Source organism: Dromiciops gliroides, chromosome 6, assembly GCF_019393635.1.
Source record: "Dromiciops gliroides isolate mDroGli1 chromosome 6, mDroGli1.pri, whole genome shotgun sequence".
NCBI classification, from domain to species: domain Eukaryota; kingdom Metazoa; phylum Chordata; class Mammalia; order Microbiotheria; family Microbiotheriidae; genus Dromiciops; species Dromiciops gliroides.
In genome coordinates, this window is record NC_057866.1 from 276252875 (window position 1) to 276277747 (window position 24873).

At 45.1% G+C, this 24873-nt stretch overlaps 2 protein-coding genes across 2 annotated transcripts in view; one reads left to right on the forward strand and one right to left on the reverse strand.

The window, feature by feature from the left end:
- Positions 1–24873, forward strand: part of GTF2E2 (general transcription factor IIE subunit 2) — an 83536-nt gene that overhangs the window by 21013 nt on the left and 37650 nt on the right. The window lies entirely within an intron of this gene.
- SMIM18 (small integral membrane protein 18) lies at positions 400–12343 on the reverse strand. Its single transcript, XM_043971115.1, has 2 exons — positions 12235–12343; positions 400–1050 (listed from the first exon to the last, which is right to left on the reverse strand). The coding sequence occupies exon 2, from the start codon at positions 1022–1024 to the stop codon at positions 689–691; it is 336 nt and encodes a 111-aa protein (XP_043827050.1). The 5' UTR covers positions 1025–1050; positions 12235–12343; the 3' UTR covers positions 400–688.

Here is a 24873-nt window from a genome sequence, read left to right on the forward strand (position 1 = left end):
CCCGATGATCTATTTAGTTTTGGATGCAGGTGAGCATTCAGACACTTTAACTGCTGACAGAAATGTGGAAGCGGATGGCGCTTCTGTAGTCCTGTGAATTATTAGGACAGGATTAGGGTTCTGTGTATTTTTTGGTTCTGATTTGCTGCTCACTGTTAGATCATCGAGACACTGAACGACAGGCAGTGCAGAGGAACGGAAGGGCTGAGAGCTTTGGCTGCTGTGGTTTCAGATTCTGACCTCGATGCTGTTAGGGCCAAATGATGAAGCAAAGCTGGGGTTAGAAAAACTCCAAATCACAATTAATTGCTTACACTGCCTGTGTCTGACCTTGGGCAAGGTCTCTTGGGTAACTGTCACTAAGATGGGAGTTTGGGGGAAGACCATGACAAACCCACATTGAATTTTCAAACTTGTATTTATAAGGACTTTACCATGGAGACATACAGTGAAACCCACTCAAAAGGGGACATATTTAAACTTGCACTGCCACATCTTCTCATGAAAGGATAACTGAAGAGTTGATGATGGGAGGACTTGGGGAGCCCCTGGGGTTCCCATCGTGCTTGGCTGGGGGTCAGGACCTCCGGACTCCTCTCTCTCTCTCTCTCCCTTCCACCCTCAGCGGAGGTCAGAGGCCTTGGGCCAACGTTCTGGCTTGGGTCTGTCTGGCATCCCCCCGAGGGCACTAGACCACTTCCGTGTCCTGCCTTCTCATGTTGTCCATCATGGTTCGCAGAGGGCTCGGCTCGCTCTCCAAGTCGCTCAGGGTTTTGTCTTTGGCACAGCAGCAGCAGTCCAGGACCTCATAAATGAAGGCCAGGAGCATCAGAGAGACGACTGTAAATATAAATAACAGCATGATGATGAAGCAGGCCGTGTTCCAGTTGTCATGGAAAGGGTAAACCTTTTGGACTTGAAAGCCAATGTACTGGTAGGCCGACGTGGTGGTAGGTAGGCGGGGAGTGCTGGTGGTCTCGTTCCAGAGAGTGGCATTTAGAGTGGCCATGCTTAGCGATTCCATTGCCCGTGATTGCTCCAAAAGAGGTTCTAAAGAGAAAAAAAGAACAGAAAAATTTATGAAGCTAACACCGATGTGATGCATACTAATGGGTGCAATATGAGGGTTTCCACAAATCCCTGGAAAATGTGTGTGTGGTGCATACATCTCACGCCATGCCTCTCTGCATCTTGGAACGAGTGCTTCAGTGTGTGGAGTGGGTCTTTTGGAATGCAGGCTAATCTAGGTTGTAAACCACATTCTATGACTTCTAATGAACTCTAATTAGCAGATTGATTATACGTGTGTATATATAATTGCGTGTGTGTCTCTCTCTCTCCCCCTCCCTCCCTCTCCCCCTCCCTCCCTCCCTCCCTCCCTCCCTCCCTCTCTCCCCCCCTCTCCCTCCTGATCAAAGACATGATAGTCACAGGCAGAACTTAATTGTTTTTTTTTTTTGTTTGTTTTTTTTTCTTCTCATGAGAAGGAGGCACCCTAGTATGCAGCTAGTGGGTGCCCATAAAGGGTGCTCGAAGACCCTGTTTTATACTCTAGTCCCTAATGCAAATGTACCCTCCCCTTTTTCATCAATGGTCCAATTACTCAAGGGTTACAATCTATGCGCAAAAACTAGCTAATCAGAACGCAGTATTCCCACCCCTCTTCCTTGTACGGGCATGACTCAGGAGTGGACCTTATACTTCCTTATATGGACACAACTCTGGAGAGGACCTAATTGAGACCAGGGCTCCTTGAACCATGTGACCTTGCTAACCTGAGGGGGAGGAGGGGATCTGAGACCTTTGTCCTACAAACCGGTCAGGGGGAGTATGACTGACTGTTATATCCACATTGAGAGGAGACAACTACCCATTTCTCACAATCCCTCCTCTTTATCTCCTCTCATTCCATTTATTGAATATCTCCTCTGCCTTTTGGTGAATCCTATGCTATCTAGGCAGACTAGAGTGTCAGATGACCCTTTTTGCCCCTCTGGGCTATGTTTCTTTCTTGATTTAGACTCAGATTTGGAGAAATGCTCAGATGCCATGGTAAAGGGGGTGGCCAGCCGCACCAACCCATAAGTTCCAGCCCAGTTACGGGGTAAGGTTGATCTTCCACCACAATACCACCATAGGTTGGCTTGGGGGAGGATCAGGGATGAAAAATCTACTGAGTGGTTCTCCATTACCTCCCATGTTTGGACACAACTCATATTACCCAAGACCAGAAAACCTCTCACCCATCTGGAGAGACAGGCGGGATGGTTTCCTAAGTGGGTATGATCTTTTCTGCTGTCCTTTTTATTACAGGGAAGAGTAGCTCTAAATCCCTGCGACTCTCTCACCCTTTGCCAGCCCGTCCTGGTATAATTGAAGGAGACACCGGAGCCCCTCCAGGCTAAAATGTGGAATATGGGCCCCTGGTCTTCCCAAAGACCTGACATTCCATCCGAACATTTGAAATCTCCAAACCCGGTGTCTCTCTCACCTCCTTAACTTCACTGGCCTGTAACTCAGGAGTTTCAGGGTTTCCTAATCTCCCCTATGGACTTAGAGAAGTTATTTCTGGAGTCTTAAAAAGCTAGGGGGATGGGGGCGGCTAGGTGGTGCAGTGGATAGAGCACTGGCCCTGAAGTCAGGAGTACCTGAGTTCAAATCCGGCCTCAGACACTTAACACTTACTAGCTGTGTGACCCTGGGCAAGTCACTTAACCCCAATTGCCTCACTTTAAAAAAAAAAAAAAGCTCTAGGGGGATGTAGGATCCATGAGATTTCCAAAGGATATTCCTATTCTTCCTATGGGATCAGTTCCTCCTTTAGATGCCCATATACCAAAATCCTTTTTGCTCCTCCACTACTTGTTTACCTGAGCAACTCCCACTACCCCAAAATGTTACCTCCCTTCCCCCTTTTTGTACCAGGCTTGGTATATTATACATTAAAGTCTTTTTAAACTTCACCCTCGGTCAGTCATATTCCTTATTCACAGTCCACTGCTCATGTTTTGGCTCTGGTTTTTCTTTTGGAAAAGGTGCCCCTTTTACTTGAGAAGAACTTAATTGTTAATGAAAAGAAAAGGCAGCTGAATTAGTAATGAACAGCGGTGAAGGAGCCATGACTGAGAAAATTTACCATTTTAAAAACCTGGTGCCCTTGGGGAAAGCCTAGTGAGGCTTCCTGTGCCCCTTCCCACTTGGCTTTCGCTCCTGCTAGTTACCTCTTTTACGTGCCTCTGGGACTCCGGCTTTCTCTGTCCCCAACGCTACTGGGTCATAGGATGTGGGTCAGGAGGACAGTGGTTGAGAGGTAAAAAATAGAAAAAATCAGCAGCGGCAGCAGCAGCGATGGCCTTCTGCAGGGATGACTGAAGCCGTGCTGGTCAGTGACTGTCGCCGTCAGTCTCTATCAGCAAAGTTCACTAGCTGATGTGTAGGTTTTAGGTGATCATGGTGCTTGGAAAAACCCGAGGAAGCACCTTTCAAGAGGGACAAACCCGGGTCCCCACAGGTCTCATTTGTTTCATTTATGACTCCTCTTCCAGAATACTAACTGATCTCTAACGTCTAAAAGGATTAGGCATGGGGCAGCTCGGTGGCGCAGTGGATAGAGCACCGGCCCTGGAGTCAGGAGGACCTGAATTCAAATCCGGCCTCAGACACTTAACACTTAGTAGCTGTGTGACCCTGGGCAAGTCACTCAACCCCAATTGCCTCACTAAAAGCCAAACAAAAACCCCCCAAGAATTAGGCCCTCCCTGTTCTGGCCAGCTTCTGCCTTGGAGCCCCCGGATGCTGTCTTCTCAGGCCTTTGGCAGGGACAGACTTGGTATTTTGGGGACTCACAACCCGAATACTCCAAGATAACTTCCAAATTTGACTTGCCCGATGCACAAAGGCAGAACAGTTTAGGTCACAGTGGACAGTGGGACAGAATTGCTAAGCGACACATATGCCCTGTCAGCTTTTAATACCCAAGTTCTTGTGGTGTCGAGGACATGTCTGTTGTATTTAAACAAAGTATATAAATAAACCCATTTTTTTCCCTGTCTCTTGTGATCGAGTGAAACTCCTTTGTTTAATGAAGCACTTTTTCCTACATGATTTGGGACTCCCTTCTGGGCCCACCTCTGACATGTCAACCCAAAGCAGACATTTTGTTTTGGCTTACTTCCTTTGTGAGCGGTCAGTAATCTTTGAGATTTCCTGTTTGTGTGGTACGTGTTGGGTGACACTGCTCTCTCCTTGTTCTCCCCTACTTCTCCGTTGGTAGATCTTTTGCCAGGTCATGTCCCCTAACTGTATGTGTCTGGATTCTCCTTTTTTCTACCCTTTGTCTTATTTAACTTGGTCTCATGGATTCAGGTATCATCTCCCTGCAGATGTGCAGATGAATCTCGGAGCTCTTTGTCCAGCCTTAGAGTCTCTGCCCACTTCCACTTTTGCATCCCTCCCTGTTAGACATCTGAACTGGATGTCCCATAGACATCTTAGATTCCACACGTCCAAAACAGAACTCCCTGTTGTCTTCCCCCTCCGAACTCCCCCACTTCCAAGCTTCCCTTTTGGTGTCAAGGACACCACCCTCCTTCCAGTCCCCAAGTTTGGAACCTGCGTGCCATCTTCCACTCCTTAGCCCCTCTTGCTCCCTATATCTACTCTGTTGCCAAGTCCTGGTGAATCTGCCTTCACACCATCATTTGACTATGCCCCCTCCTTCCCTTCTCCTCTGACTCTGCCCCATCCCACCAGAGTTGGCTGGCTCCCTGGTGCCTCTAGGATCAAAGAAAAAATTTTCTGTTTGGCATTCAGAGACATCACCTTGCAACAAAGTCTGTAGAGTCAAACCCATGGCTTTTCCAGTAGCAATGTATGGCTGTGAGAGCCCCCAGGATCGACACAATTGTGGAGCCGCACAGGCCCGGAGAGTCCCTGGCACAGCAAGGAGATCAGATCAGTCAGTACCCAAAGAAATGAATTCAGGCTCTTCACTGGAAGGTCAGATACTGAGGCTGGAGCTTAAATCCTTTGGCCACAGAATGAAAAGATGGGACTTACTGGGAGAGACTGTTGGGAAAGACTGAAGGCAAAAGAAGGAGAAGGAGATGGATGCAGAGTGTCATGGGAACAGCAGATACAAACTTGGATAGATTTGGGGCGGGGGGGGGGGTGTCATGAAGAGTCGGGGGACTGAAGACTGAGCAGCCCAACCACAAGCCTTTGGTTGGGCCTCTCCCCTCCCCATGTTCTCAGGCTTCCCTGCACAGATTCTCTGACCTCCTGGGCAGTCCTTTCACAAGCACTGTCTGCACCTCCCAGCACTTGCCTCTTGGCTAAAACACCACCTTCTACGTTCAGCCTTTCTGATCCCCCTAAATTCTGGTGCCTTCCCTCTGAGACTGCCTCCAGTTTCCTCCATATCGCTCTCATGCAGACAGTTGTTTGTATACTGTCTCCCCCATTAGACTGTTTTGGCCTTTGTTTGTATCCCCAGCACTTAGCCCAGAGCCTGGCACATGGTAGGTGCTTCATCATTGCTGTCGACTGACTGAAGACTCCTAGGAGGGAGTTCCCCTCCTGGCCGGTCCTAGTCTCCCATTGGAGCCTAACCTCAGCCCTAGGGTGCTGATCTCTGGCAGGGGAGCTTTGGCCTTAGCTTGCCTGGACTCAGGCCTGGCCTCTTCTAAACTGTGCCCTCTTGTTCACCATCCTTCCTCAGTCCCCATCAGAATGTCTGGAACAGTCTTGTTGGCGTGTATGCGGATCCTGGCACATAGTAGGGCTGCAACAAATGCTTTTTTATTCATTTCTTTTTTTGTTGTTTTTTTTCCATTCATTTCCTTACCAGCTCCCCCTGCGCATGTCTCTCCCCCCCCCCCCCCCCGACTTCTGCTACTGCCTGCCTCAGACCCATTGTAAGAGCTTCCTTCTGTGAGATTTTTTTGTTCCTGGTCCCCATTCAGGTGTCCTTATTGGGTGGTGCTAGAGGTTATAATTCAGGCCTTTAGCTTAATTTGTCCCATCCAGTATGTTTACACCATCCTGTGGTGGCCACCCGGGCACAAGAAGATGGCTTAGCCCTTCGAGAATCTTGGGGGGGTTATGGTGTGTGTACAAACGAGCACACAGCAGAGGATGAGAAGGCAGAGAGGGAGGCCCCTGGGAGGGGGGCTTCAGGGAAGGCTTCCTGGAGGTGCTGTGGCATATCTGGAGGGAAGAGAAGGACTCCCAGCAGCAAGACAGGAGGAAGCATGTGCCCTCTGCTGTGCAGTGGTGGAAGTGACCCCCAAGGAGCCGGGAAAGCCCCTTAGCTTGGCTGGATTGGGCACCGGGGTACAGCTGGCTGCTGGAAACGCCTTCAGACCAGGGCTAAGGACCTTGGAGGCAGTGAGAAACTCTACATGGCTTCTGCAAGGACAGGAGGGACGTGCTTAGAGGGGCTCCTCAGAGAGAGTTTGGCACCTCCAAGAAGGATGCCTGGGAGGGGCTGTGTCTGGAGAGGGGAGGCTCTGGGTGGTGCGAGTGGAGAGGAAGGGCCCAGTATGGAGGTAGATGCAGCCCGAGGGCTGTGCAGGTGGCACAGGAGAGTTCCAAAGCAGAGAACTGGTTCTGTCAAGCCTGAGGGGCTGGCACTTTGGGCAGCTGGGGTACCAGTGGGCTAGATCAGGTGCCCAGCAGGCGGGCAGCATACGTGGAGGTGCAGAGTGGGACTTGATGAAGCCGAGGAGGGAGATAAAAGGATCTGGGGGGGAAGGGACTTGGGCCTCTATGCTTTAATTCTGCCTAGATCGCCCCTGTCTGCGCCTGGAAGCTTCCCAGAATCCCCCCAAATCTGTGCAGCTTTCCTCCCTGGTGATTCTGGAAGGTCATGTGCCTCCAAACTGGAGACAAGGGGTTCTGGGTTCTTTGGGAGATGGAAATGGGGGAAATGAGGGTAAACTACCCAGACCCCAATTGAATCCAGAGCCATTCTCTCTGCCTGCCTTCAGAGATGGTCAGAACTCTAAGGGGATCTTACCACTTCCTTCCGGGTGTGGGGGGGTGCAGGATGAGGCCTGCCCACGGTCACAGGTTAATGTCCATAGCAGGGCGAGCTTGGGGAGACTTAGCCCAGGGCCATTGGCTTTCTGCCCCTGCTTTGGGGGTGGGAGGGGAGGCAGCCCAGTGGTGGTGCTTTGGACTGGTCAGATGTTTTCCCTTTTGAAAATAAGGTTAGAAAGGCTTTTGGTTTATTTGAGAGGTGGCCAGTGAGAAATGAACACAGGTGGGCGCCGCTCTGGGGGCTTTGCCTTGTTGTTGAGACCCACTAAGGGCTGCTTCCTAGCCTGCTGACCCGGCCTGGCTCTTGCCTCTTTCCCTTCATTCTCCCAAGCCTCCAATCAGTGGCCCCTGATCGCTCTCTGTATCAAATTAAAACTTCAGGCTTCAATGAAGTTAACAGCTATTGAGTGCCCGTAGAGGGTAGATCTGAAAGCACAAAAACACGCTCAGAGCCAAATAGGAATTGACTTTTGGACGACCATTTTGGGCCATTTATATTTGTGTTCCCCTCCATTAATGCTGGTAATTGAGTTTATTATATTGGAATTTTATCACATCAAATACTGTTTGAGGTAAGTGGGCCATGGGCTGTGGCTTAAAATCTGTGATGTGGGTGTTTTCATGATAATGGAAGCCTGCTTATTGGGTAGAGAGAAAATCTGGGTTCCAGCATCTGGTTTCTGACCCTTCGTGCCCACGTCTGTGGGACCCTGGGCAAGCCACTTGGCTTCAGGAAGCTGCTGGTAGGAATACTTGTCAGTCTGGTGGAGCTGCTGAAATAACTCTTCTTCCCATCCCCCCAGAAGAAGAAAAAGGGCTGATTTTGTTTTTTGTTTTTGTTTTTCCCAGAAAAGACTTGATGAGTGTCTTGTCTCTCTACCTTTTTAATGTCCAGTTATTTCCTATTTCTGTTCAGTTTGGCTTTATGCCTTGAGAATTGAGATTAGGCTAGTTAGGACTGAGTCGCAGTGGACAGATAGAATCCCTAGGCACTAGGGAGCTATGTTTGCCCCTTAGGAAGGGTTTGCGAGGATGGCTCTGGTTTCTGGGAGGGGCACCTGTGGCTGGGAGGGGTAAGCATGGACTCTGAGAGGGGAGGCCTGGAGTAGCATCGACATTCACTCTTGGCTCCTGGCAGCTTTCAGAGTATTGGGAAAAAAGAATCCTGGTAACAATGGAACATGCAGGGCATCACCTCCTTAAAATGAGATCTCTTTGAAAGGAAAACACATTAAGGAAGGAACCTTGATCAGAAGACGTGTTTACGTTTTCTGCATCTGATTGGATAGATGGAGGCTGGCCAGTCTGTTAGTTTCAAACCTAGATGCGTGTGATGTCGATGATGCAGACATACAGACACACACAGCCCTCATAAATGTACTTAGATACTGTGTGCCCAAGGCTTAGGGCACAGCTTGAAGCTGCTTGAGACGCCCTGGGGGGCGGCGACTACTCTATTCGGGAGATCCAAATTCAGACCCTTTTCCATCTGAAGTTGTTAAATTGTGGCTGGAAAGATTTTCTGGAAGGATTGTTCAGGCTCTTAAACATTTTTGCGGGCTTTAAATTACTACAAAATACATTATGTGAGATACTTTTTGTGGTTAGAACATACTTTGTCCATGTACCCTGAACCACGAATTGTGTTTGTTAGAAAGGGGATGGGGTAATTAGTGGTTTGATTTAATTTCATATTTCTTAATGGACTCTTACAAGTTGGATTAAAGGAATAACTTCCAGGATAAGAGTTGAGAGATATTTTAAAGAATTGCTACTTGTACCTTATACATTTCTCCGATATTTAGAAAATTATATAAGGATAAGTTTTGAAGAATCATTTTTGATGACTAGTGGCAATTTAATATTTTGAAATACTTAATTTTCTTCTGCTGGACTTGGTAAAATCTGGCAGGCAAAACAGAATTGTATCATTAGAAGTTTTTCATTTTCATTTCTCAAAGTAAAATTTGAATGTGATACGTTTAAAATAAACACTGTGAAAAGTAGTCTTTAAATTTTTTAAAACCAACAATTCTTTAATAGCCTTTCCAGTCTCCTTTTGGGCCTGGTGAGTGTAGGAGAATCACAACTGATGCTATGGTTTCCCCTCCTCCTTTGAACCTAGTTCTAGTGCTTAAAAATTCTGGCTGGGGCAGCTAGGTAGTTGCAGTGGATAGAGCACTGGCCCTGGAGTCGGGAGGACCTGAGTTCAAATGTGGCCTCAGACACTTGACACTAGCTGTGTGACTCTGGGCAAGTCACTTAACCCCAATCGCTTTATACACACACACACACACACACACACACACACACACAAAATCTCTCTCACTCACTCACTCTTCCCTGGCAGAATATTTCTATAGGGAGGGTAGAGTTATCACACAATGGTTGGGACACACAAGCTCTTGAATAGAAAACAGTTGAGCTGAATTTCCTTTGCATTTAAGGAAAACACTTTACATTTATCTTATTTCATTTTTTCAGCTATCTTTATTTTTTTCTCCCCACCTCCCTTTCCCCTGGGGGGGGGGGGTTGTGGAGGTGGGGCAGAAAAACAAAACCAAAAGCCTCACAACACCAAAAGCAAAACAAATTTCCACATCGGCCGTGTCCAAAAACCTGTGTCTTACTCTGTGTGTGGCCCACAGCTCTCTGGCAAGAGGTGGGCTTCCCCTGGGTCATGACAGATTGAATGTGGATGAGACTTCTTCAGTCTGCTAACATTGTCCTTGTTAACAGTGTGGGTGATGTTACAGTAGAAATTGTTCTGGTTCTAGTTACTTCCTTCTGCATCTGTCCTTAGAAATCTTCCAGATTTCTCTGAAACCATGTCTTTTGTCACTTTCCTGTATCCTAATTGGTTCAGCCTTTTCCCCATTAAAGGGCAGTCTCTTTGTTTCCATTGTTTTGCCTCCACCACAAAAAGAGCTGCTGTCTGAGATGTCTCTGAAAAATAATCGATCAAGGGGGCAGTGCTGCAGGCTTTGGTGAAAGGAAGATTGGAGCTGATTAAACTGACTCACTTCATCATTTGGGGGCAGGGGGAAACTTATTTACCATCTCTTACCTATATTTCGGGAGATATTGGATGGCAAAATGAATCTTTAGCTGGTCTTGATTTTTTTTCTGTTTGTTTATAATCCCTTTTGTTCTCCTAAGCTTCCTGTGTATTGGGTGAGAGAGTTTCATGTTTTATTGGGGACCTTTTTGGATCCATTGCCCTAATTGTTTTGTGATTGGCAAGAGTGCTTGATGGGGACTTTAACCCTGCTGCTGGACTGAACCCTGAAAAGAGAGCTCTGGTTTTGAGATCCAGTTACTTGACAGAGCAGCTGAATAAATACCTTTGTTCCTTGGAGGGAAAAGTAGCTGCAGAAATGTCCTTTTTAAATCATTTAGCAATGACATGCAACTGGGTTCCAATTAGTACACACACTGAATGCCGTAATGTTTGCATAGATTCAGGTCCACACTATGGGAAGTTATCATTATGTAAAATATTATCATTAGTTCCACCCCCATGGAAATATGCAGTATGGATCGCAAGCACGCGACCCCTTCGTGGGATCCAGTCTTATTTGCACTAATTGAGCCCTAGCTGTAGATTTACTGGGGAAGGGAAGGCGAGGCAGTGGCTGGCTTGGGTCATTCGTTTTATTTTTTTTAATACTGTCCTGAAGCTATAGTGTCTGCTAAACAAAGATGATTTTCATGCTCCACTAAAATGGAATTAGAGCTTTTCTCAGTTATCATCAGTAATTGGAATCCGTCCTCCAGTCAGGCGCCATCTTCCTAAAACTCAGTTCTGACGGTTATCCCCAGCCTCCGGCACCCCCGCCCCCAATTCCAAAATCACCAGTGGCTCCCTCCCTGTCACCTCCAGGACCAAATATCAAATACCTTCGCTTTGGCTTGTAAAGCCCTGTATAACCCAGCCCCTGCCTTTCTTCTTCCTTTCCAGTCTTCTCCTGCCTTGCTCTCCTCCATGTACTCTGTCCCCTGGCTGCTCCTGCTCATGCCCTCCTCTCCCACCCCTCTACCCCCACCCCCACCCCCACCCGGGGCAGGCAGTGCTCTCCTCCTCACTTCCGCCTCCTGCCTTCTCTGCCTTTCCTTTGGACTCCACTTAAATACCACCTTCTGCAAACCCCAACCCCCTCCCCAGCTGCTAGTCCCTTCCTTCCTTCTGAGGTGACCTCCCATCTCCCCATTCTTCTGTCTCTTACATGTGCCTGTTCACTGGCATGGTGTCTCTCCCGTTAGGCTGGGAGCTCCGAGAAGACAAGGACTGTGTTTTTCCTTTCTCTGTATCCCCAGCCCATAGCACCCTCCTTGGCACACAGCCTTCCTGATTGCTTGAGCATTACTGCAGCACCGGGAAGGGTGCTGACCCTTTTGAAGACATTTTTCATTTTTAAAGGTAGTTTTCTTTTTATTCAAATGGTCCCATCCATCCCTGCACCCACACGATGTGATGGCTGTAAAATGACTGACCGGCTCTCTTCCCCCGTAATAAAAATATACAGGCGAGGTTTTCATTTACCAGTAATCTCAGACTTGGATTATACAGTTAGAAGCAAAAGTATTTTAGTTAAATGACAGAAGAGTCTGAAGCTTTTAGGTCTGGTCACATTATAATGCACCTCTCAGCTCTTTTGTCTGTATTATGCTCAGAGATGGATTGTATTTTCATAGTAATCTTCCTATTTTATTTTTTGACATTTCCTACAGGGAGTATACTTTGGGGTGTTTTTTCCAGCATAATATAATCTGTACATATCAGAAAGCATCTTTCACCAGTATTTGCTTTTAGTTTAGATTTTTCTTCAAGGAGTTCCTTTGTCAGGACAGATAATGCTGCTGAAATGAAATATCTTGCCGAAGGTGAAATTGGCAAGCAGCTGGGAAGCATCTGATGCCTTTCAGTTGACTGACCAAGGGCTGGGAGGATTAGATTTCCCATACAGTGGCATGGTCATCAATTTTCTATTAAGGCACAGACGATGAGAGAGTCCATGCTAAACCGACAACCTTGGTATTTATTTGTAGAATAAAAGCCTGTCTTTCAGGGTAAGAAATTCAGAGCTAAAAACATATACATTAAGAAGAATGCTTTTCCCGGTTTCTTAATAAAATGTTTTTCAGTTCTATCTGGTGCTTAATTTCTCCATAATAAAAATGAAAAAGACCTACCTGTTCTCGGCGGATGCTGATGGAGCGCTGGTCTGCTCTGTTGGTAATGCAGTCTGGTGCACAGTCAAGATGGAGCTGGGCTGCTATTGGTCAAATGATAATGCAGCTGACAATTGCCTTCTTGTTCATTTGCATTTAGCCTTACCCCTCACAGGAGGAAGTCATTCACAAACTTCAATGATACTGTCTGGTGTACCCAGTTTTATCCCAATTTTTACCTCCCTGCTTTTTGTTTTTGGGTTTTTTTGTCATTGAGCTTGAAGAGTGGGCCGTGTTTTTTGCCTGCTTAAGATCAGAACACACAAAACCCCCAGGCCCTCCCTGCCTTTTAGGATGTTAGGGTTGGCTTTCCTTTACCGTAGAAAGATGGAAAAAATAAAGGACTAAATCGATGATTAGATAAGTTGTTCTGACTGCAAAATAGACCTCCCTTGAGACCAGAGGAACCCTCAGGCTAAGAAAGATGCCAAGGTTGAGTCCCGGAAACCAGCACACACAGCTAAGTGACTGAATCTGCAGGTATGTGAATAAATAAATGAAGCTTGTTTTATCCATGTGCCTGGCACAGAGACCAGCCTACTCTGCGGAATAAGAGGCCCAGGTAACGAGGCTGGTGGCCGTGCGTTGGAGGGCTTGGGAGGGGGCTGCTGCTGGGGGCAGGGCCTGAAGGAAAGCTTTGCCAGGCCTGACCAAGTCAGAAGTGAAGCAGAAAGTCTAAAATTGGATATATTTACATTCTGATAGAGGAGCAGATAAAGCCAAACACCGATTTTGGCCTTTCACTTTCTGCTGTGGTCCGTCTGGTGACTCCTAAAGTTCTCTGGAGGATTGAAAAAAGTAATTTGTTGTCGGTGATTACATGCAGGTGTTAATTAGTTTCTTGTAATTCTTTGTTTGCCAAATTTTTCATTTTTGTCAGAAATTCATTTTATATCTTTTTCTTCAGTCTTTTTAAAAATGTATTTTGGATATACCACTTTGATTGTGTAAAATTTGTTTTTATACAATTGTCTCAGTCTGTTGTAGCCACTTTGGGACTTAAAAGAATTCACTGGCCAGTGAATACTGGTGCTCTGAGGTCTTTTATTAGGCATACATTTTTATTTATACCAAGGGTGAGAGAGAGCAGAGCTTTTGGAGAGTAGATAGAGCAGAGGGTGAGTTCCTTCTGGTGCAGCCAGTGCTCCTGGCCTTCCTCCCTGAGAGAGCCACTCCCACACGGGTAGGTCTCCATCCCAGGCCGCTTACATTCTGACACCAGGGGAACATGGCTGTGCTTTGGAAGTCACCAGCTGCCCATTCCTAGGCTTGTGGTGCCTCTCCTTAAGAGAAGGTGAGGCCCCCGAGGGCAGGGGCCAGTTTGGTTTTTCTCTTCAGATCATAAATGCTTCTCTTGTGCACAACCCCCTCCTCTGAGAAGCACAGAGTAGAGGACTTTTCAGCCTGGAAGTTTGTAACAATGGAGAATTCCAGAATGGAACAGGGCAGGGGAAAGTGGGCCCCTCTCTTTATGTTCCAACATTAGGCTACCAGGTGCTTGAGGGATTTCTACATTTCTTTCTTTTTTTTTTTTTTTAGTGAGGCAATTGGGGTTAAGTGACTTGCCCAGGGTCACACAGCTAGTAAGTGTTAAGTGTCTGAGGGCAGACTTGAACTCAGGTCCTCCTGACTCCAGGGCCAATGCTCTATCCACTGCGCCACCAAGCTTGCCCCAATCATGAATTTTTTAAAGTACAAAGAGCAAATAAAGAAGGTTGACTATCAAACTAAACTTCCTCAAAAGTGTTTTTCTAAAAATGTGTATTGAATTTAAGGTTGTAACTAAGTTACCCTGTTATTTTGTGTTTTGGACTTTATGATTTTCTCTTGAATATTTTTTAATGTATTATTGCTACTTTTTTCCTTCTCTTCTTTCACAAACAACCCTCCCCTCCTTCCCCGGATTCCCTTCCCTTGTAACTAATAAATTTTGTGAAACCAAACATGAACACATTGACCATGTCTGAACATGTATGTCCCATTCTACACTGTCTAGTCCAGAGATGTCAGACAAACACACACACTGTGGTTGGGATGTGTTTATCAAGAAGTAAAAAAGCACAATGTAGATGGTGCTAAGTCAGTGTGAGGCCGGCAGCTTGAGTTCTGACCACTGCTCTAGTCCGTTACTTCTTGGTGGTTGTTGGTCATTGCATGAATCAGATTTTGGAAGTCTTTCAGAAGTGTTTTCCTTTACATTGCTATGGTCACAGTGTAAATTATTTTCCCCTTTCTGCTGAGAGACTGCTCACAATGTCAGAGTGGCGTGTAAAGAAGAATTTTAAAAAGGAGTAGGGAGAAGGGGGCACCAAATCAAGAAATAATCAAGAAGTCCAAACTAAAGCTAGTGTATTTTGCCATCTACACATCCTCAGTCATGAGCCTCTAGACACCAGGAAGGATCCAGGCAGAAAAGGCCCACCCTGGAGCCCCAGAGGAGAGCCAGGGAAGCGCGAAGCTTTCTGACTCATGGAAACCCAGACCAGAGTCTGGAGTGTGCATCTGCTTCACTCAGACCCCACGCCAAGGTCAGAAGCCTTTGGGGCTCAGAGGGCAGTGCTGCCTAGACTACCTACCACAGGGGATTCCTGTCCTTCTTGTTGTCCAGACCCACCCCAGGTAATATAAAGTAGTTGACAAAGAAGGCCTCACTTAGCCTTTCCAGAAGGGCAGGGAGCCTGAAGTTTGTTCAGGAAGTTAGGCTGGACAGCTGAGTAATCAAAAATGACACAGATGGTAAAGAAATAGTGTGGATTGGGGGCAGCTAGGTGGCGGAGTGGATAAAGCACCGGCCCTGGATTTAGGAGGACCTGAGTTCAAATCTGACCTCAGACCCTTGACACTTACTATCTGTGTGACCCTGGGCAAGTCACTTAATCCTCATTGCCCTACAAAAAAACAAAAACAAACAAAAAAAGAAATGTGTGGATCATGGGATACTTTGGATGCAAACCTAGACTTTAAGCAAAGCGTCAAAGGAAGTCACAGATGTGCCACAAGCCTCTGCTAGGTCATCCTGGAAGAGATGAAGCAAGAATGAAAACAAGAATGAGAACTCTAGAGGAAAGAAGGATGCACAGCTTAATCTTGGAAGGAAAAGACCCTACTCAAGGATTAGACAGAAATCAGTGACTCTACTGGCACTAAGAAGGGTTAGAACAAAATCAAAAGACTGAAGAAATGACAGAAAATGTAAAGGAGCTCATAAAAAAACATCTTACCTGGAAGAGAGATCAAGGGGAGATCATCTAAGAACCTTTTTTCTACCTGAAAGCCTGAAGTATAAATATAGCCAGCACACCGTAATTTAACTCATAAATGAGAGGGCAAAGTGAAAATAGAAACTATCCAGTGCTCCCTTCCTGAAAGAAACCCCAAAATGGAAATCCCTGGGAATGTCAGGGCCAAAGTCCAGAGCTTCTAGGTTGTGGCAGGAGCAGAATTCTCGTTTCCCTTCAAGAGATTAATTTTCCTTAAAAGGCTCCTGCTTCTCATTGCTTCCTGGTTTTCTGAGGGTAATCAGGTCATGGTCACCGCATGGAGTGTTCACCACATGGGACCCTCTGACTTGGTGGCTATTCGAAGACCCCCTCAGGTCACTAACACCTGCCCTGCTGACCAGAAGACCTCTCCATTTGGGGAGGAGGGCTACCTCCCAGCCAGAGAACCTAGTTTCTTTGGGTCTGTCATGGGGAAGGGTGGGAGTCCTTAGGTATTCCTCAAAAAAAGAATTACTCTCTTGCACACAGTCCAGTTAGAATTAAAGTGGTTTTTTATTTGGTGCTAGAGAAAGTGACAGAGGTGTAAGTCAAAGATTTCAACGCCCAGGGGAGAAGGGCTTAGAAACATCCTCCTCACAGAACAGAAGGAAGGCAAAGGCTTTTATAGAGATAGATGGGGTGTCCACTCTGAAAACTAAAGAGTTCCTTTGGGGGTGGGGCGGGGAAAGCTTGGATGCTTGTCATATTTCTGAGAGTAGAGGGGGATTTTTTGAAATGATGGTCCTGACCTTTGGGGTTATCTGTCTCCTAGCTCAGGTAGTAGCCATGCCTAACTGACTTATCTGCTATAGAATTTTCTCTCTCTTTACCCCTTCTGTGTATCCATCCTGATATCTAGTTGGCCAATCTAAACAGTCCCTTGATTCTTCCACATGTGTGTCCTGTTATCTGGTCATCCTGGTTTTGCTTCTCACAGGAGAAACTTCTGATTTATCCTGAGCCCCCCATGTCAGGGCTTTACTGCATTGTGGCAAGCAAGATAAACCTTCTCTTGCCAGCTGGTATTCAGGCACGTTGTTTCATCCCATTATGAAACATTTACAAACAGGGCTGGTGTTAGGGCAGAGAAAAAAGACCACTAGTGTCATTTTTTGTTTTTTTATGCCTGTCTCTTACCAAAAAATTTAAAAAAACCACAAAACAGATTAGAGAACATAATGTCTCCTGCAGGAAAAACCAGATCAGAGACAGTCAGGAAAATCGTAGTACCAGTTTATTTGTCCCAAGAACAAGCAAACATGAATCATGTGGAAACCCCTTTCAAAGGAGGAGCTCAAATACTCCCTCCTTCTAAGGGCATAGAAGATTTCTTTGCTCACTGGTTACAGGGTGAAATCAACCCAAAAGCAAATACTGTAACAAGAATGGATGTCATGCAAAGCAGTTTTAACAATTTCATTTATAACAAGTATGTAGGGAATACAGTAACACTGTGATAAGATGGCATGATTCCAAAAAGGAGTGGCGAGGATGAGGACACCCAGATGGCCCCACAAGATAGGGATTTACTGTCCTGGAGAAAGAAGTCAGCTGATAGAGGCTTATCAGCCAGCTCTCTGGGTTCAGTTTGGAGTTCGAAGGGCATTTTGTTCCTATTAATCCAGGGTTTCATCAAATACTTTTGGATAATAAGGCAGGTCCATCAAATCCAGGTGGTCCATACATCCTTTTTTTTGCTTGTTTGGTTTGTGTTTGTTTGTTTGTTTGTTTTTGGTGAGGCAATTGGGGTTAAGTGAAGTCACACAGCTAGTAAGTGTTAAGTGTCTGAGGCTGGATTTGAACTCAGGTCCTCCTGACTCCAGGGGCCGGTGCTCTACCCACTGCACCACCCAGCTGCCCCCATACATTCTTATCAACACTAGTATACCAGCAGTCAGGAAACAAAAAGAGTTCAGGTACTGCTTAGCCACAGTCTTAATGTTTAGAGAGTCATCGGGGCCCTACAGATAAGGCAGAGGGCCTGGAAGTGGTTTTGGTGATAGTCTCAAGATTTTAAGGAAAAAAAGGAGAGGGACAGGAATTCTCTAGGGACTAAAAGGGAGGAAGTAGGTAGAACTTACTATTTCCTTAGGGTGTGTAAGAAGATTCATACCATCATGGAAGGAGGGGAGGTGGGGGAGTGGACACACTACATGGGAACCTTACTTTGATCTCATCTGGACAAAGGAGCATTTTAGCACACACACACAATGGGAGAGGAGGGGGGAAATTGCTTTAAGAGGGAGAATAAATTGGCAGAAAGGATGACAGAGGCAATATGCCCTCCATTTTCAGAGGGTGGAGTGTGAGGGCTTGAATAAAAAGAGGCAGAAATGGTAAAATCCTTGTATTAGGCCAGAGGCAGAAAAGTGTTACACAGAAGCAGATTATGATCCATCATGATACCTGGTACATAGTAGGTGTCTTAATAAATGCCTCTTTGTAAAGAGATTTGTGGGGGCAGAGGATAGCCGGAGGTGTACAAAAGAGAGTTGAAATCTCAGCTATACAACTAGGGAGGGCAGGGCGAGACTGAGAACACAGTCCATCCTTATGGCTCATCCCATTCCCTGCCTTTATCTGTTTCCCCCTTTCCACATCCTCCCCTAACTCCTCCCGCTCTGGGTCTTTGTTCCCCTCTCTTCCCTTTTCTCTCCTCTCCTCCCCTCCTCTTTTTCCTGTCTGTCTCCTGCCATCCTCTGTTGCAGCCCCTTTCAGAGAGCTGCCCATGGGTGACGCTGCTGCAGCAGCATTGTTCTCAGGAACATCAGCTGGGCTTGGGCTGCGCATTTGTGGGGCTCCTTTCAAGTGTGTAGAGTCTCAGAGCACATTCTCCTGGCAGAGGGGCCTTGGAAAGACCCAGGATCGTTCAGCATGTTTAAAATTTCAAAAAGGAGTTAACCGGGAGCTACCAGGTAGCCTAGCACAGATTCCAGCCCTGTAAAAAGGGAAAGGCATTAGGGAGAGTCTGAGCCGCGCAGTGGGCACCAGAAATGTGAGACCAAGGCAGTCAGGCAAGCCTGGGCCAAGGTGAGGTCCCTTCATGAAACCGGCTGCTAGTCTGAAACTAGCAAGAACAGCTACCTCACCCACGGCAGCACATATACTTCCAAGGTTTTGTGAAACGGAATTAGAAGCGAAATGGGTAACTAGGAAATAAGCTTTGTATCAGGTTTCTCTCTTAAAGGTTCTATTTTCATGTTATATGAGGTACTACTTCAAAATAGAGACTAAGAGCCATTTCCTAATTGAGAAATGGTTCAGAGCATATGAACAGGCAGGGTTTTTGCCTTTATTTTTAACTTTAAGTTTGTTTTGGAGAGGTTTCCAATCTCTCCCTCCAGCCCCTCCTATGCCCATTGAGAAGAAAGCAATTATAATAACATTATATATGAAGTCATGTAAAACATTCCCATATTAATCATGTTACCCCAAAAACAAACAGGTAGTTTCAAAAGGAAGAAATTGAAGCTGTCAGCCAACAAGCCATCTGAAAAAAATGCTGCAAATTATTAATAATTAAAGCAAACTCTGAATCTCCACCTCACACCTATCAGCCTGGCAAAGTTCAAAAATTAAAATGACAGCTGTTGGGAGAACTGCAGAAAACTAGATGATTAACGTGCTTTTGGGTTGGAATTGTGAATTTGGTCCAATCTTCTGAGTCTGCCCCAATAAAGTCACTAAAGTGTGTCTATTCAACACTGCTAACCCTGTGTGCCCTAAAGCCATCAGAGAGGATGGGGCCTATACATACAAATATCTATAGCAGCTGTTTTTGAATCCCTAGAAAACTAGAGAGATGCTGTTTGTGAATTTGGGAAGAACTCAACAAATTATAGTTCATGACTGAATGGAGTAATGTGTGATGCGATTAATGCCAAAAAGGAGAGCTTTCGGAGAGCTGGAAAGGTGTGTGTGAGCTGAGGCGAACTGGGAGAATTACTCCAATGTGGGGCACCAACATTGTAAAGACTGACCACTTGAGAAGACTGCAGACTCTAATCAGTGCCTGAACCAGCCAGGATTTCCTCAGCCTGAGGAGAAAGCATGCTGTGAACCTCTTCACAGAGAAGTTGAGGGACTCAGGGTAGAATGAGGTATGCATTTTTGGTGAGAGGGGGCATTTGTTTCAATTGATTGATGTATCTTTGTTACAGGATAGTTTTACTTTTTTTTCCCATTGGGGGTTTAAAGAGTTAGAAATGGAAGGGAATACATGCTATTAGTTAAAACAATTAAATAAAGTGCTGCTATAATCTTTTCATGTGTGTCCCTTTGTCTTTGATCTCTTTGTGGGATATAATGATGATGCTGGGTTAAAGTATATGTATAGTTTAGCAATCAGCTGTATTTTACTGTAGGGAAAAATGCTCCAAAGACTTAATAAAAGAAATGTACGTTAAAACAACTGAAAGCTGTTTATTCGTATCCTTTGACTACTTAGGTGTTAGGGAATGGCATTTGGTCACATTTCTATTTAGTTTTCTACATGTCTTGGATCACCAAACTTTTTCAGGAGATATTTGATAACAAAGATTTTTTTCTTTTTCTGAATTCATTGCTTTCTTTATTCTAGATGCGTTAAATTTGTACAACAAACTTTTTCAGTTTCCTGAATTAAACTTCTCTTGTCATTTGTAACTTGCCTTTCTCCCTGTTTGGGCCCAAGAATCTATTTTCTGTCCTACCAACTGTCAAGACGTTTACTGCTGTGTTTCTCTTCTGACTTTTTTTATTTCAGTGCATACGGTGATGGATAAGAAACGGATGAGCAAAAAAGTTCTCAAAAGACATGCCAAAGTATTCACAACCTCCAAACTACTAGGTAAAAACGAAGCGGGTGCCACTCAGATCCATCCTGCAGTTATCACCTCCATACCCAGAAATCTGGCAAGGAGTAGTCCATATTGGAGGGGGCTGTGCAAAAAAACACGGCACATTAATGGATTGTTTTAGACTCTGTGAATGGGTACCCTCATTTAAGCAAAGGTTTGGAACTGTGTAAATAAAATGGTTTTCATGTCTGTACCAGAGAATCACATGGTATTTGCTAAAAAGAAAGACTCTATATACACCAGAACATTTAGCGCTTCACTTTTGTGGTAGTGGAAGGATTGGTAACAAGGTGGGCACCCACAATTGGTGAATAGCTGAACAAGTAGCAGTCCATGAATGTAATGGAATATTCCTCTGTGGGAAGAAATGGTGAACATAGATGGAGATGGGTAGAAAGACGTGTATGAACTGATGTAAAATGAAACAAGAAGAGCCAGCAAACCATATGCATAGTCACTACACTGAAAATGGAAAGTAATAACCCTCACCAACTAATCTAAACTGAATATTGCAGAATCACTAAGAATAAATTTTACTCCAAAGAAGAGAGATGAGAAGGCACCTCCACTTACTCCTTTGCATTGGTTGAGGTACACAGGGAACATTGCATTTTTTTTCCCAATGTATTGAAAATACAGTTTGGCTGATTTTTAAAAAATTATTCCTCTTTCTTTTTGTTTTTGTTTTTGTTATTCTTAGTGAGGCAATTGGGGTTAAGTGACTTGCCCAGGGTCACACAGCTAATAAGTGTTAAGTGTCTGAGGCCGGATTTGAACTCAGGTACTCCTGACTCCAGGGCCAGTGCTCTATCCCCTCTTTCTTTTAAAAAAAAAAATATTTGTCTTAAAGGGTAGCTCTTTGGGAGGCAGGAAAAGGAGAAGGAGGGAGAGATCCAGATGGTCACGTAGAAACAAACTATTAACAAAAACAATTTTGAATTTCCATCTCACATTCATAGAAGTGGGATGAGGTAATATGAAAATGACATTTGTTGGGGGGGTCTGTAGCATGACAGGCACACTAATATGCTCTTGGTGGTGCTGTGAGTTGGTCTAGCTGTTCTGGGAAATAATGTGAAACTATTTAAAATGTTCCAAGAGTGTATATGCCCTTCTTTGGTTTCTGTGACAATCTCCTCTCCTGTTCCTTTTCCTCCCCTTTGCTTGATCTCCAGCTTCCCTCTCTCTGAACAGGAACGTCCCCCAGAGCTCATCATTAGCCACCTTCTCTGACGATGATTTAGTTATCTCATCCACTGTGTCTGTGTATACAAACACGCACACGTACACACATCTCCCATCTCCTGACCTCCATTCCCACACCTCCTCTCTATCTTCACCTGTGTTTCATCAGCACTTCCAACTTAACCTGTTGAAAACTAGAGTTGTAATCTTCCCCCAAACCTGCCCTTCTTCTAAGGCTTCACAGTCCTTTCAGTCACTGAGACTTAGAAGCTTTTGAGTTACTTTCAAGTGTTTCTTCTCCCCCATATCTGGTCAGGTGCCAGCCCTTGTCAGTTCAGTTGCAAACTGCCTCCCCTTCTCCCTTTGCTAAACCATCCTTCACACAGCTGCCTAAACAATCTTCCTGTGACATAAGTCTCACTATGTCAAGTTTCCCCCTGGTCTAGAAGCCTTTAGTAACTCCCTGTTACATAGGATTCCGTGCACACTCTTTAATCTTTCAATTACAATTCTGTACAATCTGACTCCAACCTACCTTTGGTGATGCAGCAGATAAAGTGCCAGGCCAGGAGTTAGGAAGACTGGAGTTCAAATCCAGCTCATACGCTTCCTAGTTATGTGACCCGCCTGGGCAAGTCACTTTAACTGCTTTTTGCCCCAGCTCCTCAACTTAAAAATAGAGTGATAGGGGCAGCTAGGTGGCACAGTGGATAGAGCACCGGCCCTGGAGTCCGGAGGACCTGAGTTCAAATCCCTGCCTCAGACACTAACACTTACTAGCTGTGTGACCTTGGGCAAGTCACTTAACCCCAATTGCCTCACTTAAAAAAAAATAGAGTAATAGTAACTTCTGTCTCTCAGGGTTGCTGTGAGGATCAAATGAGAGAGAATTGTGTTGTTTTTTCTGATAAAAGTATTTTAATTTTTTTTTCTAGTTACATGTAAAGATAATTTTCAACATTTGTTTATACAAGCTTTCCAATTTCAGATTTTTCTCCCTCCCTCTCCTCCCCCCCTCCCCTAGACAGCAGGTAATCTGATACAGGTTATAATAACATATACAATAACATTAAACATTTCTGCATTAGTCATGTGATAAGAGAAAAATCAGAGCAATGACGAAAAGCCTCAAAATAGAAAAACAACAGCACCAAAGACAAAAGAAATAGTGTGGTTCATTCAGCATCTATACTCCACAGTTTTGTTTTCTTTTCCTGGATTTGGAGATCCTCTTCTATCATGAGTTGCCTGGAACTCTTCTGTACCATTGCATTGGTGAGAAGAATATAGTCCATCACAGTAGATCAACACAATGTTGATGATGCTGTGTACAATGTTCTTCTGGTTCTGCTCATCTCACTCATCATCAGCCCATGCAAGACCCTCCAGGTTTCTCTGAACTCCTCCTGCTCATCCTTTCTTACAGCACAATAGTATTCCATTGTATTCATATACCACAACTTGTCCAGCCATTCCCCAATTGATGGGCAACCCCTCAACTTCCAATTCCTTGCCACCACATAAAGAACAGCTATAAATATTTTTGTACATGTGGGTCCTTTTCCAGGATCTCTTTGGGGAAAAGACCCAAAAGTGGTATTGCTGGGTCAAAAGGTATGCACAGCTTTATAGCCCTTTGGGCATAATTCCAAATTGCTCTCCAGAATGGTTGGATCAGTTCACAGCTCCACCAACAATGCATTCGTGTTCCAATTTTCCCACGGCTTCTCCAACAACATTGATTATTTTCCTTTTGTTGTCATTTTAGCCACTCTGATAGGTGTCAGGTGGTACCTCAGAGTTGTTTTTATTTGCATCTCTCTAATCATTAGAGATTTAGAGCATTTTTTCATATGGGAATAGATAGCTTTGGTTTCTTCATCAGAAAACTGCCTGTTCATATCCTTTGACCATTTCTCAATTGGGGAATGACTTGGATTCTTATAAATTTGATTTAGTTTCTGATAAATTTTAGAAATGAGGCCTTTAGCAGAAATACTGGCTATAAAAATTGTTGCCCAGCTTTCTGCCTCCCTTCTAATTTTGGATGCATTGCTTCTGTTTGTACAGAAACTTTTTAATTTAGTGTAATCAAAATCACCCATTTTGCATTTCGTAATATTCTCTGTCTCTTGTTTGGTCATAAACTGTTCTCCTTTCCAAAGATCTGAAAGGTAGACTATTCCTTCCAAATGAGAGAATAATTGTGAAGCGCTTAGCTTAGTGCCTGACACAGAGTAGGTACCGTATAAATGATCACTGTTATTACAGGCACCTAGGTAGTACAGTGGATAAAGCACCAGGTCTGGAATCAGGAAAACCTGAGTTCAAATCCAGCCTCAGACACTTACTAGCTGTGTGTCCCAGGCAAGTCATCTAACCCTAGTTGCCTCAGTTTCCTCAACTGTAAAATGACAGTCGTTATGGGGATCAGATGAGATCGTGTCTGTAAAGCCAGTACCTGGCACTATGTTAGAAACGTTAGCAGCCATCTCTCCCCCCGCCCCCTTGTGACCCTATATTCCAGCCAGACTGGCCTCCCCGCTGGTTGGGGTGCCCAGCAGTCTACCCTCCTGGCTCACTCTGGGCTTTTGCAGGTACTCCCTTCTCATCTGCCTTAACATATGTTTCCACAAGGCTTAGCTTGCCTTGTCACCTCCTCTTGGAAGCCTTCCATTATGTCACCCTTCTTTCCTTTAGCAGGTACCCCATAAGTACTTTGCTTCATCTCTCCTCTCCCAGTCACCCCCTGCCTCGCCTTATGATGGTTCAGCCATTATATGTCGTGTGCCCCCTCCCTGCCCCTGCAATATTAAGTCTCTGGAAGACAGGGTTGTTTCTGTTTGTTTCTTGGAATTCCCCTAGCAATTTTGTAGGGGGCCAGATGTCCAGTTGTTATTTTTTTGAGTCATCATGGGAAGCCAGACTCCTATGGGATGTCTTTACCTTCTTCTTGAAAGTTCTGGAGGTGATTGTTTAGGTTGAGGTGGGGGTGGGAGGAAGGCTTAGAAGTAATACTTATGTTAAAACTGAGAAGAGAGAAGGTTTGGGACTCAGAGATCCCAGAAGAACTTGGTGCATATTTAGGGCTGGACCATTTATATATGTGGCATGGTGGGTTACCAGTTAAACCCAACTGGAACAACTCACTTTTCCTTTCCTCTCAAAGACAGATCACATTCTTCAGTTAGGAGATACTGCTGAGAGCCGCTACTTGGGCTGGAGAGTAGTATTTTTTATAGACAGTTTGTTACAGTTAGAGTTAGTGGAAATACAGTTTCTGTGGGCCATCCGGAGAAACATCAAAATAATTTTGA